The sequence below is a fragment of the Carcharhinus amblyrhynchos genome, chromosome 5 (genome assembly GCF_965287045.1).
Source record: "Carcharhinus amblyrhynchos chromosome 5, sCarAmb.v2.hapA, whole genome shotgun sequence".
NCBI lineage: Eukaryota > Metazoa > Chordata > Chondrichthyes > Carcharhiniformes > Carcharhinidae > Carcharhinus > Carcharhinus amblyrhynchos.
Genome location: NC_137328.1, coordinates 52,633,122 through 52,648,337, shown reverse-complemented (window position 1 = coordinate 52,648,337; position 15,216 = coordinate 52,633,122). Strand labels below are relative to the sequence as shown.

Sequence of the window (15,216 nt, the reverse complement as noted above, 5' to 3'; positions counted from 1 at the left end):
GAGTTGGAGCAACTCTAACTTAAACTCTGATAAGTTACAGGAGCACCAGGAATAGTCAGTATGATACTATAGTCATAGTGGGAGCTTGGCTTGAAGGAGGACAAGAACGGGCATTAAAAATTCTTGAGTAAGTGGTATTCAGGAAAGACCAGGAAGGAAAAAAACCGGGAGAGATAACAACATTGAATAAGGAGTGCAGTACAGTTCTGGAGAAAAACATGTCCCAGAGGGGTCAAGGACAGAATCTATTTAGTTAGAGCTAAGAAACAATAGAGGTACCATCACATATTGTGTATGTCACCAACTAGTGGGAAAGATATAGGGGAGTAAGTTTGCAGGGAAATTACAGAGAGGTGCAAGAATTATAGAGTAGTCATAATGGGGGAGGGGAAACTTTAATTATCATAATACAAACTGGGATAGTAATAACGTAAAAGGCAAGAGATGGGCAAGAATTTCTACATTGTGTTGAGAAAGGTCTCAGTCCTATGAGGAAGGAGGATTTGCTGCATTTTGATCTGGGGGGTGGGATAGATCAGTTGGATAAAGTGTCAGTGGAGGAACGTTTGGGGAACAGTACCATAAGGTTTAGGATTGATTTGGATGAGAACAAGGAGCAATTCAGATTAAAAATAATTAACTGGGGAGAACCTACCTCAATGAAGTGTGAATGGACCAGCCTAGATACATTAGATCAGAGATTGGGAGTCAAAACTAAACAATAGTCTGCCTTCAAAGAGAGGCAGTTCAGGTATAGTCAGGGCAAATTTTCACAAGGGATAAAGGAACAGTGCACAACTGCGCAAATCTCATAGAGAGTCATGTGAAACAGAAAAGAGGACATGGGAGATGTCAGATGAATAACACAATTAAAAACTGGACTCAGTATGGAAGATTAAGAGCAGAAATGAAAGAACAAATAGGAAGAAGACTAGCAACTAGCATAAAAGGGAATCCAAAAGCCTTCTATAGGCAGATACATAGTAAAAGGGCGGTAAAAGGAAGAATGAGGCCCAATAAAAGGGGATTTATGCTTGGAGCCAGGATTTAAGGCTATGATACTAAATTAATACTCTGCGCTAGTCTACTGATTCATCCACCATTTCCCCACTGTACCCCAAAGGAGAGAAAATGTGGTTAAAGATCAAAACAAGCACATAAAAAGACATTGATTAATAGGCTTGTCAGCAAAGTCAGTGGTATAAATGAATTGGATTATATGCTGAGTGCGGGCTCGCCACACCCCAGTGTAAATTTTGGGAATGAGCCTGACTCACACTATTTTTTTGACCGGGAAGCCTTTTATTACTTTGAGGGGAGATTGCTTCCTCTCTTCAGGATGAATTCCTCCCTCATAGAGCTGCTGACTGATCAGATATTGGAAGCTCTGCATTAGTGGCAGTGACACTGGGAGTGGCAATCACTGTCAATACTGCAACTAGGGCAAGGAAGAGGCATTCAGTAATGGATCCAGAACTTCAGCTAAGTGAGGGATCTCGCCCAGGCTGCAAACTCCATAGAGGGGAATGAGTGAGGTAGTGAGGCATGTTGGACTGGGTTTTGGGAGGGGGAGGGTGAGGGTGGGGCTGCATTGGTGGGGAGAAAGAATGGGACTAGGGAAGGAAAACTGTGAGGGGAGCAAAGCGGCACATTGGGCACAGGCCTTTCCCACAAGTGAGGTGAAATGAGGCCTTTAAGTATTGCCCACTTATTCTCAATTTTACCATGGGCAGGCAGCTTATCAACGCTGCTCGTAAAGTCATGGTGGGGGCTGAGATGGGCACTGGGGTGAGTGGATCGGCAGCGGGCATGCTGCTGTTGGCATGATGCTCTATTTTGCAAGTCCATCCATCTACTTTCCCACCACTGTGTGGTCCATAAAATCAGCAACATGGATACAAAGCTGGCTCAGTGACTGGAAATAGGAAGTAGGAATATTGTTTTTTGAACTGGAGGAAAATTATTTCGTAAAGTTCTCCAGGAGTTGGTGTGAGGACATCTCCTTTTTGTATAAATTAATGAACTAGACCTGGGAGTACAGGGCACAATTCCAAAATTTACAAAAACATATTGTGAGGCAAAAATGCTGAATTTAAAAAGGACAGAAGATAGGCTGGTGAAATGGGCAGGCAATTGGCAGATAAAATTTAATGTGGCAAAGTGAGAAATGAGTCATTTTGATAGGAAGAGTAGATGCAATGTAAAATAAAGCATACAATTCTAATGGGGTGCGAGAGCAAAAGGATCTTTTGATGTATGTGCAGAAATGATTGAAGGTGGCTGGGCAGGTTCAGGGCATTATTAATAAAGCAAACAGGATCTTGAGCTTTATAAATAGGACTACAGAGAATAAAAACAAGAAGTTGTGAAATCTATATATAACACTGGTTCAGCCTCAACTGGAGTACTGTGTCCTATTCTGGGCGCCATACTTTTGGAAGGAGATAAAGACGTTAGAGCGGATGTAGAAAACATTCACGTTTTGATTCCAGGGATGAGGAACTTTAGCTATTGGGGTTGTCCTACCTGGAGAAGAGAGAATTAAAAGCAGATTTGATAGAGGTATTAAAAATCACAAGGAGTCAGGCCTGAGTATATTGGGCGAAACTGTTTCTGTTGGCAGAAGGATCGAGAAACAGAGGACACTGAAATAAGATGATTAGCAAAAGAAGTAATGTTGACATTAGGAAAAACTTTTTTACACATTACTTGGTTAGGATTTGGAATGCACTGTCTCTGTGTGTGATGAAGACAGATCAATTGAGGCCTTCTAAATAGAGTTAGATAATTGTCTGAAAAGGAAAACAATTGCAGGGCTTTGGGGAGTGAGTTTAAATGAGTTGTTCTTGGAGAGCTGACACAAACATAACAACTCAAATGGCCCCCTTTGCGCTGCAAACATTCCATGATTCTATGATACCAAGCACGCCTTCACTGTGGATCAGGTTGCCAGTTGTTGTTAAGATGTTAGTGTTGTGTGCTCTTTTCTGTACGAGGAGCAGCAGAGAGTTATGAGTGTGAGAAAGGAAATGTGTTGAGACGGGGGAAATGAGACTCTTTGTGGAGGGCGACTGTGAGGCATTGGTGTGAAATGGCAGTAAGATGAGGTGGAGTAGCTCCTCAGCTGAGGATATAAGGAAGTGCTCGAAGGGAGAGGAATGAATGGAGCTACAAGGCGTGAAGGTTTGAGGGTGCAGTGCATGATAATGCTGCAGAATTCAGGATATGGAGATTAACACATGGAGTGTGAAGTCCCCCTTGGTCTCCTTTTCATCCTCGTGTTTGTTGAATGCTCAGTTATCTTTGTACAGTTCAACCATTCCCAATGGTAATTTGAATCTATGGTCCCAAGACAAAGGAATCTGGCAAAATCAACCAAGCAAGGTAAACAGCTAATCACAATGAAGAATTTTCACAGACGGCAAACAGGAAGTAAAATGCACTGATTATCTTTTTTTTGTATGTATAGTGAAATAAAGATTGGAACACATACATTAGAAACTGAAATATCATAAACAACCTTTAAAAGTAAGAATTCATATTAGATAGGGTGAAGAATTTTACAGCACCTCCTGCCGGTGGGATTTTCTAATCTTGTCGAAATCAATGGACTTTTCAAATGGCTCGCCACATTTTCTGGCCATACCCCTGCCATGACATGGCCATAAAATTCCACCATGCAAAATTATGAGCTTAATGGAAAAAAATGATATTACATAAATAAAAAATTAGTTTTCTAGGGCCAGAGAAGAATCTCCACTGTAGTTAATTAGTACATGATTAAAACCCCAGTTACAATTTATTAACAATGCTTAATCTTTCTGGTGTGTTTTAACAGTGATATTGCAATGCAAAAGGGTGAGTTCTCATCAATTCAGTGATTTCTATTTGATTTTCATCTGCACAGTCTGTAAAGCACAACCTCAAGGGGAGCAGAGAATCACTGAAAACAACTGCTGAATTCCCATGTTTAGCTGCATATATATTCCCTCTCTAATTTGCTGTCAGTTTCAGACGATTAGTGATAGCAAATGTTGACAGTTTCACTGTCATTATTTCTGCAAAATCTGAGTTTATAACTCTGTATTTAACATAACTTTGAGCTAACAAGTAACTGTGAGACGAACTCAAATTCTGTATTTATAACTCAGAAAAAAATAAGCTACAAACAACCTAAGTGTAGACTGATTAATCAACAGATAAAAAGAAGCAACAGAAGACTCCAAAATGGCTCCCGTTGTTGTTATTTATGATTTGTCATCTATCAGAAGCATTTGGGAAGGAAGAATAATAAAGCATAAAGAACGGCAGAAGAAAGAGAGGGAAAGACTGGAAAAAAGTGCATTGGCAAAGTAAGTTGTGTTTATTGTTTGCACCAAATCAATTCATGGACCAAAAAAATCTAACCATAATTCTCAGATGCTTATCTCTTTTGCTTAATCAATGTGCAAGTTGTTTGTTAGCATAACTTCAATGGTAAACTGTTCATAAACTGCATCCACTGACAAAAACATGCACATTGGGGGGGTATTCGCTGACTATGATCACCATGGGCAGGAATCCCAATCACCTGCTGAATGGGATGTGAGCCACCCCAGTTTTCCCACTGGTATGGTGTAATAAGTCTTCAGAGATAGAAGTCCCTTCATCAAAATCCCTTTATTTACAATGCAAACAGCAAGACACCTTCAGGAGTGCCAGAGGAACTGACACCCCCTGTTAAATACAAGGAAAAACTCCCTGATTGGCCCATCAATTGACTCCTTAATCAGGGAGTTCATATTCCAATAGGCCAATGACAATGGCCTGATTGAAGTCATTACATGTGGGCACTTAGTGCCAATTCAGGTGAATCACGACCATTGTGTTTAATCTCTTGTTGATAATGGTTTGAAAAGCTTAATGTTCAAAGTTTTAAAAATGTTCATTATCTGGTGAAAGGCAACACTGGTTCACAATGATGTCAGAGAATTTCAGACTAGTAATATTTTAAGATATAATTAGAGCAATTGGACAAGGCCAACAAATAGGTGGAAGGATCCCAATATACAGTTAAGTTTCTCATAAAACAGCAGACAGACTTTGTGCTGCCTGCTTATTTAAAAAATTGCAAAGATAACTTACTGCTAAGTGACTTTACATTTCAGCCAATGTCCTGCGTTAGTTCAAGGTGTATCTGCACACCTTAAATCAAGCCTACACCTCTTAAAGGGAGGTGCATCCTGACTGGAGGAGGTGATGGCCATGCCTTGGGGAAAGTGTCTGACCCATGAGAAGACTGAATATAGTGTCACAATGGAGGGAATACTCTCTCAAGACTCTTAGATCTTGTTGCTGGGGGTGGACAGGAGAAATGATGTCCTCTACCCACAGGGCACCGGGAGACTCTCTAAAGAATGGAAACAGATATCCATCACAATCACTGCCAAAAGTGTAGCCCAAAGGATGCAATGCTCTGCAAGAATGGCCTCGCATGGGTGCCCTAGATCAGTGAATGCATCTTCAAATATCACATCCTTATAACTGAACAGTAGCCTCCACACAGCTCCACTCAACACCCTCATTTCACTTTCAATCCTTCCAACATTCTCTTATATTCTTAGCTTCACATGACCCTCATGCACGTACCAGTGCTGCAAATTTCACATCCACAATCTCAAAGCTTGCTCACATTGCTAGTCATTGATCAATAATAAGCTCATTGCATAAACACATTGCACCACAGCCACAGATACACTTGTCTTTCTCTTGAAAGGCAAGGTCATGCTGAAATGTAGGCAGCAGCACCCAGCCGCTGCGGGTGCAAGTGGGAATAGGATTGGCATGGTTGCACGTTCTCATCTTGATGAGGGAATGGTGCTGGAAATCACAAAATCATTGGAGAGACCTCGGCTAATATTGGGGATGGAAACATAAAAAGATGTTGGTAGGTTCCTACCTAATCCACCTTTTCACATTCCCTTTTCCACTCACTCCATCCATATTTTCTGAGTGCCTTGCTGCAGGTGATCAAAGTTTGCACCCCACTGCATCCCAACTCTTGTGCTTTCTCCTTTTAGACACCCAAAATTTGCCACCTAGCCAGAAATTGGTATCAATATGAAGTCCGAGAGGAATAAGAGACTGAAACAAAACCTCTAGGGCTTGCCTAGATCACAAGCTATCAGTTCAACCCACTGGGTCTGCACCAACGCTCTGAAAGAGAGTCTTACCCAGGCTGGCAGGCAGCCCATTCCACCACCACCACCACCAACACCCCCCCCCCCCCCCCGCCCCCACCCCTCACCTCGCCCAATCTCCACAACCCTGCACGTTTACCATGGCCAAGCCACCTAACCTATACATCTTTGGACACTAAGGGGCAATTTAGCATGACTATTCACCTAACCTGCACATCTTTGGACTGTGGGAGGAGACCGGAACACCTGGAGGGAAACCACACAGATACTGGGGGAACGTGCAAACTTTTCACAGTTACCCGAGGCTGGAATCGAACCTGGATCGCTGGACTTTGTGACAGCAGTGTTAATCATTGTGCCACCATGTCATCCATATGTTATAGACACCAAATTTGCAGAAATAAATGGAGGAGTGAGATGCATGTTGGAAGGGGAAAGGTAGCCCCATGGACATGCTACTCAAAGACATGTTGGAACAAGTTGGAAGAGCATATTCTCTTTCCAAAGGATGACAGGAGGAGGCCAGCCAGCCATAAAGCACTTGGAACCCAAGACTCCCATGTAAGGACACAGTCTTAAAGGTCAATACAGCCAATCTCTCAATTAACTTCAATGGAATGACACCAAGTACCTCTTGTGGTAAACTATCCAAAGTACTTGATTCAAGGAGCTGTTATCAGTGCTGCTAGTATTACATTATGGCTGGCACACCATGCCTTTCAATGACAGTAGGTTGCACCCTCAATTCTGCCCTCTGTGCTCTCACCAGTCTCACCTTGTCACATTGCCAACATGGCATTTGACCACTGCAGTGTTAGGCAAGAGACATTGCACCCATAAAATGGCTCTTCATTGGCTTCTTATTCATCCTGATAGGCTATATGTTGTACCTAACGTGATAGGCAACCTGGGAAATTCAGACGGAGACGGAAAAGCATCGGGTTATTTACCCAAGGCATTTATTTTCCATTTGCACCACCTCCCAAGGTCTGGGAATATTCCCTCCGGTGAATCACTAGACATGAGTCGGCTGTAGCCAGGTTGGGGGAAAGGTGCCAACAGAACTGCAAATGGGTTTCACTGCAGAGGACTCAGTTGGAGATTTCTATGGCATGGCATAGAGAAAAAGGTTAGTGGGTTAGCAAAATGAAATGCTGGGAGGATTGACTGGCCCGCCGAAAGCCCTGATGTCATTGACTAGGAGTATGGAGGAATCCAATTACAAATTGGCACAGGGCCGAATGTAGAGCTTGGAGTCCATCACTTTGTAGCTTCAAAATGATGCCAATTCCATGAGAACACTTGTAGACACAACCATGATGCAGGTTTGATGGCAGATGTCTCAACTCCCATTGCAGCACAAGCAGATGCCACACTGGTCTGGAAGCTCAGGGGGCGATCTTATCAGATTGCCACACTGGTCAATCAACATGGTGAGCTGGTAAGATTGGGGGAGGTGTGAAATATCAGATTCACACATGGTTTCCCGCTTCTCATAGTGATACCGACACTGAATTGCTGGTGAAATCAACCTCATTCTCAGGAAGGGTGTGATGCTGATTTAAATATTCACTGGAAATTTCACAACAATTAGCGAGTCCTGGAAGCAATCGTCCAGACTCACTTGTCCTTACCTGTTCGTCCATGGAGGTTTTCATCAGTGAGGATCATGTATGATCGCCAGCAACGGGGACCTGACATTATGGCCTTCCCGGTAGGACCAGAGGCTATTGAGGACCCCAGGTGGATGGGCAGGCAGTGCCTGTTGGTCAGTGCCACCCTGGCACCAGGCAGTGCCCACTGGGCACCAGGTCGTGCCAATGGGGTGGGGTCTATTGGGAAGGGAGGGGCCTGAAGGGGGTATGGCCTTCAGGTGGTGGGTCCATGGCGGAGATGCGGGGGCGGGGGGGGAGGGGAGTTCTGTGGGTGGGTGGGTATTCTACATTGCAGGAGGTAGGGATCAGCTGGGAGAGGATCATGGGTGGCAATTGGCTGGGGTGAGGTGATCAGAGGCAATGGTCAGTTAGGGGCAGTTTGGGCATTACATCCAGTTGGTGGGGGTGGGGGGGGTATAGGGGGTGGCAATTGGCAGGGGGTGGCGATGAGAGGCGGACATCTGGGAGGGACATTATCTGAGGTGGGTGGGGCGATATCTAGGGTGAAGGGGACAATCGGGTGGGGGCCATGTCGAGGAAAAGGTGGGTGAGGGGGATCTCCCACACTTTATTCAGTGCATTGGGAGATTGGGGTGCCTGTGCAATGGTGCTCTATAGCTTTGAAGCTGGGTTTCTGATGTGAATAGGCCCTGCCTACTCCCTCTACTGGCAAGAATCACATATTGCCTTATTTATTTTCTAAGTGCCACATGATTGCATCTGGAAGCTCAGCACAGTTCTCTCTCCATTTTCACACTCATTTGGCACTAAGAACAATTTTGGTAAGATTGCACCCTCAGACTGCCATGTAACTGAAACTTGCTGTCATGAAGGTGCACTGCTGCCATTATGGTTGCAGATACAAGTTCTTAAAGGAGCTTGCATGTTCTTATGGCAATCTATGAGAATTGCTAGGATTATGAGACACTATGTGGGAGTGCTGGTGGCACTGTGGAACAGTCACATGAAAGTGAACGTGAGATTTTATTGCCCCAACACGACTACTCCACTTGCTGTTGGCTGTCAGCCCAGATTGCTGTTGTCCGTGGCGCAGTCCAAAGTTGAACTTTTAGAGCCAGACCTACTCAAGAGCATCTTCTGAGGCCAAATGCATTTCCCCTCCATCAAAAGTCAGTAGCCTTTCACCAGGCAGGGTGCATCTTCTGCATGAGAACATTAGGCCAGGGACACCCAAAAGACAGGCACTAAAGACTGCCTGGCACCACGCCCCCCCTCCTCACAGTGCACTCACATCACGGCAGCCCCCTCCCCCACCCCAACACACATGGAATCCATGGCAGGCTGTTTGTAATTGAGTCCTTGGAGGCAGAAATTCCTTTACCAAAATCCCTTTATTTACAAGTCTTGACAACAGCATACAGAGCGCTTTCAGTTCGCAGTCCACACTAGGAGTCCCACAGGAACTGACTCTCCTGATTAATTACAAAGCAAGAGGCTCCCTGATTGACCCATCAATTTGACCGTTAATCAGGGAGTTCATTTTCTAACAGGCCCACCTCAATTGCCTAATTAAAGTTATTACACAGTCCCTTAACTTTCTCCACAAGAATTGATCATCCCTCCTGCACCAAAACTGAGCATACAGCAAGGGTACCATTTTGATATGAAAATAGCACAATTTGCAGATGCTATAGATCTGAATTTTGTGGTCATGATTTTGAATTTACATGATTTTGTAGCACAATGTTTAAAAGCTGACGCCATTTCATCATTTCTTATTTCAGGATTAATGAAGACTGGAATGTGCGACTTGAACGTAGAAAAAGAGCCATTAACATGTACATTCAGCGGAGAAAAGATCAATTAAATGGCGAAATGCATGTTGGAAGGAACAATCTAACTAACACTGGAAAGGACGGTCAGCTCATTGGATATTTATCAGAACTGAGGAAGAATATCATCATCGAAGAGAGAAAATTTATTTTTGAATTGCAAGGATTAGAGTGGAAGGTTTGTGCAAAAAAAATCTTGTGTTATAAAATACACTAATTATATTTTCAGAACTGGATTGAGCTGATGAAAAGAAGTTTAAAATCTAGGCTGGACCGAACAAATGGATATTTATTTGGTTCTAATTGAAGTAAGGTAAATAATATCCACTATTGAGTCTGAGCTAGCCACCACAAAATTCCTCAGAGTGTGGCAGTGAAATTAATAACCCACTCAGACAACCGGTAAGACCAAATGAAGATAGTGCCACAGGGCCTGTAATGGCAGGTGATTGTGGCGGCACTGTTCCCGATAGCCAGACTGGTGTGAAGTCCTGCTTGATTCCACACTTGGAATCTCATTAATTATGCTGAAATGAGTATCTTACCAAATCCTGCCAAATGAGCAGGTCAGGAGCTGATTTGTCCGTCCTTCAGCTGGTGGGTTTGAAGGTCCAGGCACCATATTTAAATGCCAGCCCAAAACACTCTCCAGCCCAGCTCTCTCCAGCCCTCTGGGCACCAGGCAGTGCCATTGAGCAGGGCCATTATGGGGGTGGGGCCATGATGGGGCAGGGCCTAGAGGGAGGCAGGCGGGGGAGCTGCATACTCTGCAGTCGTGGATTGACTGGGCTATGTGGAGGAGTCAATCAACTGGAGGGTGTTGGGGATCCAATTGCCTGTGGTGAGGGGTTGGGGGGATCAGCCAGGGTGGGTATTGGTGGGGGAGTGATCCTCTGGGGGCCGGGATGAAAACCAAGGGAGTGGGGGGGACTAAAGATTTCTGTTCTGTTGCACACAACAGGGAAGTCTGCACATGCATGATAGCATCCTCTAATGTGGGCAGTCGGCTTTTCTGTCCACTCCCTCTACTAGTGTGAATCACACTTTAATTCTTTTTTTGCACTAATTGCCACAAGATCATGTCTGAAAACTCACTGAAAAAAATGGTGCGATGCTCTCCCATTTTCACACTCATTCAGCACTTTCTTTTGGTAAGATCGCCCCTTTGCTCTCTCTGTTCACAGAGCAGATTATCTTTAAGTCCCAAGAGGCAACCTGGAAAAATGCAACTGTTTTACCGGGGAATTTATGAACAAGGTAGATTTATTTGTCACCTATGACTGGTATGCTCCATAAAGTTACCATAGCAACAGTTTCAAGAAGGAGGTGATTGTTTAAAATGATTTGTAAATGCCCAATTTTATTGCGAGGCCAAACACTATTGAAATTTTGCTTTGCAATGTGATTATATCTTGTTTTTGCAGGAACTTCCCGAAAGTTTAAAGGACAAGACTTACCTGAAAGAGTGGCATATTAAGAAAACAAGTATAGAAATCATCCCATCCTTTATTGTCATGTTTCAGGACCTGATTGTGATGGATTTATCCAGGAATTTTATAAAGGAACTTCCAGCCGAAATAGGTACTTATGGTTCCTACTGAATTGAGAAACTGTGGGCTTTAAATTGCTATAGAAATCCCATGTTTTCATATTTTTGGTGCCTGTCCTTCAAAATATGATTTGCTATTGCACAGTGGGCAATGAAACATATCCTCTTAATGGGGCAGTCCAACATAATTCATTAACGCTGCAGTAGATATGAATCATTCATAGTGTGAAATGCATATTCCATTACCCAGCATATTACATTCTGTTCATTTTATTCATTCCAGCAAGTACAATGTAGAGAGAAGACAGCAGAGCAACGTTAGTTTTCTTAACAGAGATCTTAGATACCAAGAATTTAATACTGCCTAGAAAGACGAGAGGAGCATAGAAAGTGCAGGGGTGCAGGGTCAAAAGGCAATTAGGAAAGCGAAGAGAATGCTTAAAAACATGTTGGCAAGTAAAATCCATGAAAGCCCGTAGATATTTTGTGGAAGAGATAAAAGCCAGAGGATAATGAGGAATGTGTAGGGCCTAGTAGCAGATTTTCACTGTAGCTTTATTGCAGTGTTGATGTAACCCTACTTGTGACAATAATAAATAAACTTTAAGAAATGATTTGAGACTAGAATAGGTAACCTGTATATGGGGGTGGAAGACATGGTTCTCAATGAATACTTGCACCTGCCTTCATAAGGGGAGATGAAGCAGACATTGCAATTAAGACAGAGCAGCGTGAAATATGAGATGGAATAAATATAGTGAGAGAGGAAGTATTAAAAAGTTTAACTTCTCTGAAAGTAGATAAATTGCCAGATGAAATCATTGAAACTTCAGTCACGGGGTAAGTTAGTATGACTTTGAATATTTCATATTTGCTCCTATGAAGTGTTTGCCCAAGATGGCATCTTGTACAAAGAAACTAGAGTCATTATTCCTAAGGAGGTGGGGAAAGAGATGCTGAAGCACATCCGTGCAAGCCATCAAGGAATCAAGTCTAATCTGCAGAAGGCATGAGAAGTGCTTTACTGGCCAAACATGAGCAATGAGATCAAGGACCATATTATTCAGTGTAGTGGCAAAGCTAAAGGGCCTTTCAAGACTCATAAGAACATAGACAGACCATGGATGAAGATTGGAATAGATCTCTTCACTCTCTTTAGAACTGACTGTCTTGTTACCATTGACCACTATTCAGACAACTGGGAGTTAGACAAGATGACATCAACGACCACCAATGAGATTGTAAAATGCCTGAAAGTAACTTCAGTCTTTATGCATTCCTGACATTGTAATGAACGATAATAGCCCCCAGTTCATGAATGAAGAATTCAGGCATTTGATAAATAATTGCGAAATCCAGTAATACACATCATCTCTGCACTATCTCCACACAAATGGAAAGGCTGATGCAGTGAAAATTATCAGAAGTTTCATTAAAAAGTTGAGTAGATCCAGCATAAATGTGTACAAGGCAATCCTAGATTGGTGAAACACGCCTACAGAGGGCATTATTATCAACTGCTTCCAAACTACTCTTCCAGCAGCGAATCACTACTGAAACCAGAAGTGATGACAGGCATGAATATCAAAATCAAATTGAAACAACAGAAAGCCAAATTTCACCTCGATCAAGCTGCCAAATCATTGTCAGGGCTGAGAATTGGAGAACTGGTCAGAGTGCAAACATTCAACGTTCTCAACAGAAATAAGCCTACTCGGCAACTTAGGATTTGTGTAGATCATGTGCAGTAAATGTGAATGACCAAATATAATGTCATAATCACAGGCATATACATGGAACTGGAGAAGATGTTCCCTTGCAGATGTGGAAGATAGAAGCCGCACAAGGAACTGAATGACCATCAGTCCCAGAGGTGAACTATTTCCCAACAAAGGCAATGGATCAACAACAACAATTACTAATACAGCAACATGTGCCAAGGCAGCAAAATTATCCGGAGAAATAATGTCACCCCAGGAATGAGCAAACACACCAGGTGAACAGCTAATAAATCGCACAGGTCCCATTAGAAGAGCTGCACATTTTAATGATTTTGTGTGAAATGCCTGTGTAAGGAAAGACGAAAGTGGGTCAGACTAAAATAACCAATTTTCTGTACATGTATGATGATTTTCGTTGTAGACCATGTATGTACTGACTTGCAAATGATAGTGTGTCCAAGGGGTTTTTCTATATAAAAAGAGAGATGTTTGGGGAGGTGCTTTGGTGCAGTATGGCCAAAGGCCTGGCATGGCCATCCTTGGTGTATGAAGGCTTGAGAACAGAAGACATTTCATCCACCACTTGGAACAACCCAACCTACACCATGTTGGGGGAATTCACTTATGGTAATACCATTGACCATTGTTAAGGGATGGTGATTCAATTTTTTCTTGTTGGAGATGGTCATTGCCTGGAACTTGCATGACATGAATATTACTTGGCATTTATCAGCCCAAGCTGAACATTGTCCAGGTCTTGTTGCATGTGAGCAGACAGAACTGTGCAATAGTCTATATATATCTCCATTTTTGATTTTATTTTATTTATTGTTGTCACATGTATTAGTATACATGTGAAAAGTATTGTTCCTTGCATGCTATGCAGACAAAGCATACCATTCACAGAGAAGGAAATGAGAGAGTGTAGAATGTAATGCTCCAGTCGTAGCTGGGGTGTAGAGAAAGATTAACTTAGTGTGAGTTAGGTTCAATCAAAAGTAGATGGTGGCAGGGAAGAAGCTGTTCTTGAATTGGTTGGTATGTGACCTCAGACTTTTGTATCTCTTTCTCAGTGGAAGAGATGGAAGAGGATATGTCCAGGGTGCATGGGGTCCTCTGAACTTATGATGGAATGAAGGTCATTGATGAGGCAATGGCAAATGTTTGGACCTGAGCAATTTCAGCAGTGATGTCCTGGGCTGAGATGATTAGCCTCTGATGCCCACTGTTATCTTCCTTTATGTGAAGTATGACTCCAGCCATTGGAGAATTTTCTTCCCAATTCCTATTGATTCTAATTTTACTAACACTCCTTGTTGCCGCGCTCGGTCAAATGCTGACTTGACGTGCTGTGCAATCACTTTCACCTCACCTCGGAAATCCAGCTCTTTGGTTCATGTTTCTAATGAAGTCTGGAGCCAAGTGAGTCTGTTAGAATCCAAACTGAGCATCAGTGCACAGGTTATTGATGAGTAAGTGCTGCTTGACAACACTGTCAATGACACCTTCCATCATTTTTGCTGATGATTAAGAGTAGACTGGTGACACAGTTATTGACTGGATTGGATTTGTCCTGCTTCTTGCAGCCAGGGCATACCTGGGTAATTTTCCACATTGTTGGGTAGATGCCCACACTGTTGCTGTGCTGGAACAGCTTGGCTATAGTGTGACTTATTCTGGAGTGCAAGCCTTTGGCACTGCAGCTAGGGTATTGCCTGAGCCTTTGCTGTATCAACACACTCAACTATTTTTGATATTAGAGGGAATTGGCAGACAAGTACTTCTGTGATGGTAGGGACCTCAGGCAGAGGCCAAGATGGATCAACAATGGAGCATTTCTGATTGAAGGTGGTTGCAATCACTTCAGCCATGCCTTTTAAATTCACTTGCTCGTGACTGTCATCATTGAAGAGTTTCATAGAGACTCTTTCTCCTGTTAGTGCTGAATTGTTCTCCACCATTCATGACTAGAGGTACCAGGATTGCAGAGCTGTGATCTGGGGTTGTCAGATTACTAACGTCTGTTTATAGTGTGTTGCTTCTGCAGTTTAGCGTGCATGGAGTTCTGTGTTGTAGCTTCAGATGTTGTCACCTGATTTTTAGGTATGCCTGTTCTGGGAATTGCCTTTTACATTCCTTATTATTAATCAATATTAATTAACTGGCCTGATGGGAAGAGCAGGACGAGAGTTCCATGGGATTACAGGTAGTAGTAAAATACAATTCTGTTGTTGCAAGTGGTCCACAGACCCTCGTGAAGGCCCTGTTATGAGCTTCTAGAATTGTTCTGCATCTGTCTCATTCAGTGCCACACAGCAC

The 15,216-nt window shown here is 43.0% G+C and overlaps 1 protein-coding gene across 1 annotated transcript in view; it reads left to right on the top strand.

The window, feature by feature from the left end:
- The window catches only part of LOC145343030 (leucine-rich repeat-containing protein 2-like), a 62,745-nt gene that overhangs the window by 22,197 nt on the left and 25,332 nt on the right, over nt 1-15,216 (top strand). The window contains exons 2-4 of the mRNA XM_080188773.1: nt 4,200-4,352; nt 9,580-9,805; nt 11,052-11,208. Coding sequence (XP_080044899.1) covers nt 4,228-4,352; nt 9,580-9,805; nt 11,052-11,208 — 508 coding nt within the window. The 5' untranslated portion in view covers nt 4,200-4,227. The remainder of the gene's footprint in view (nt 1-4,199; nt 4,353-9,579; nt 9,806-11,051; nt 11,209-15,216) is intronic.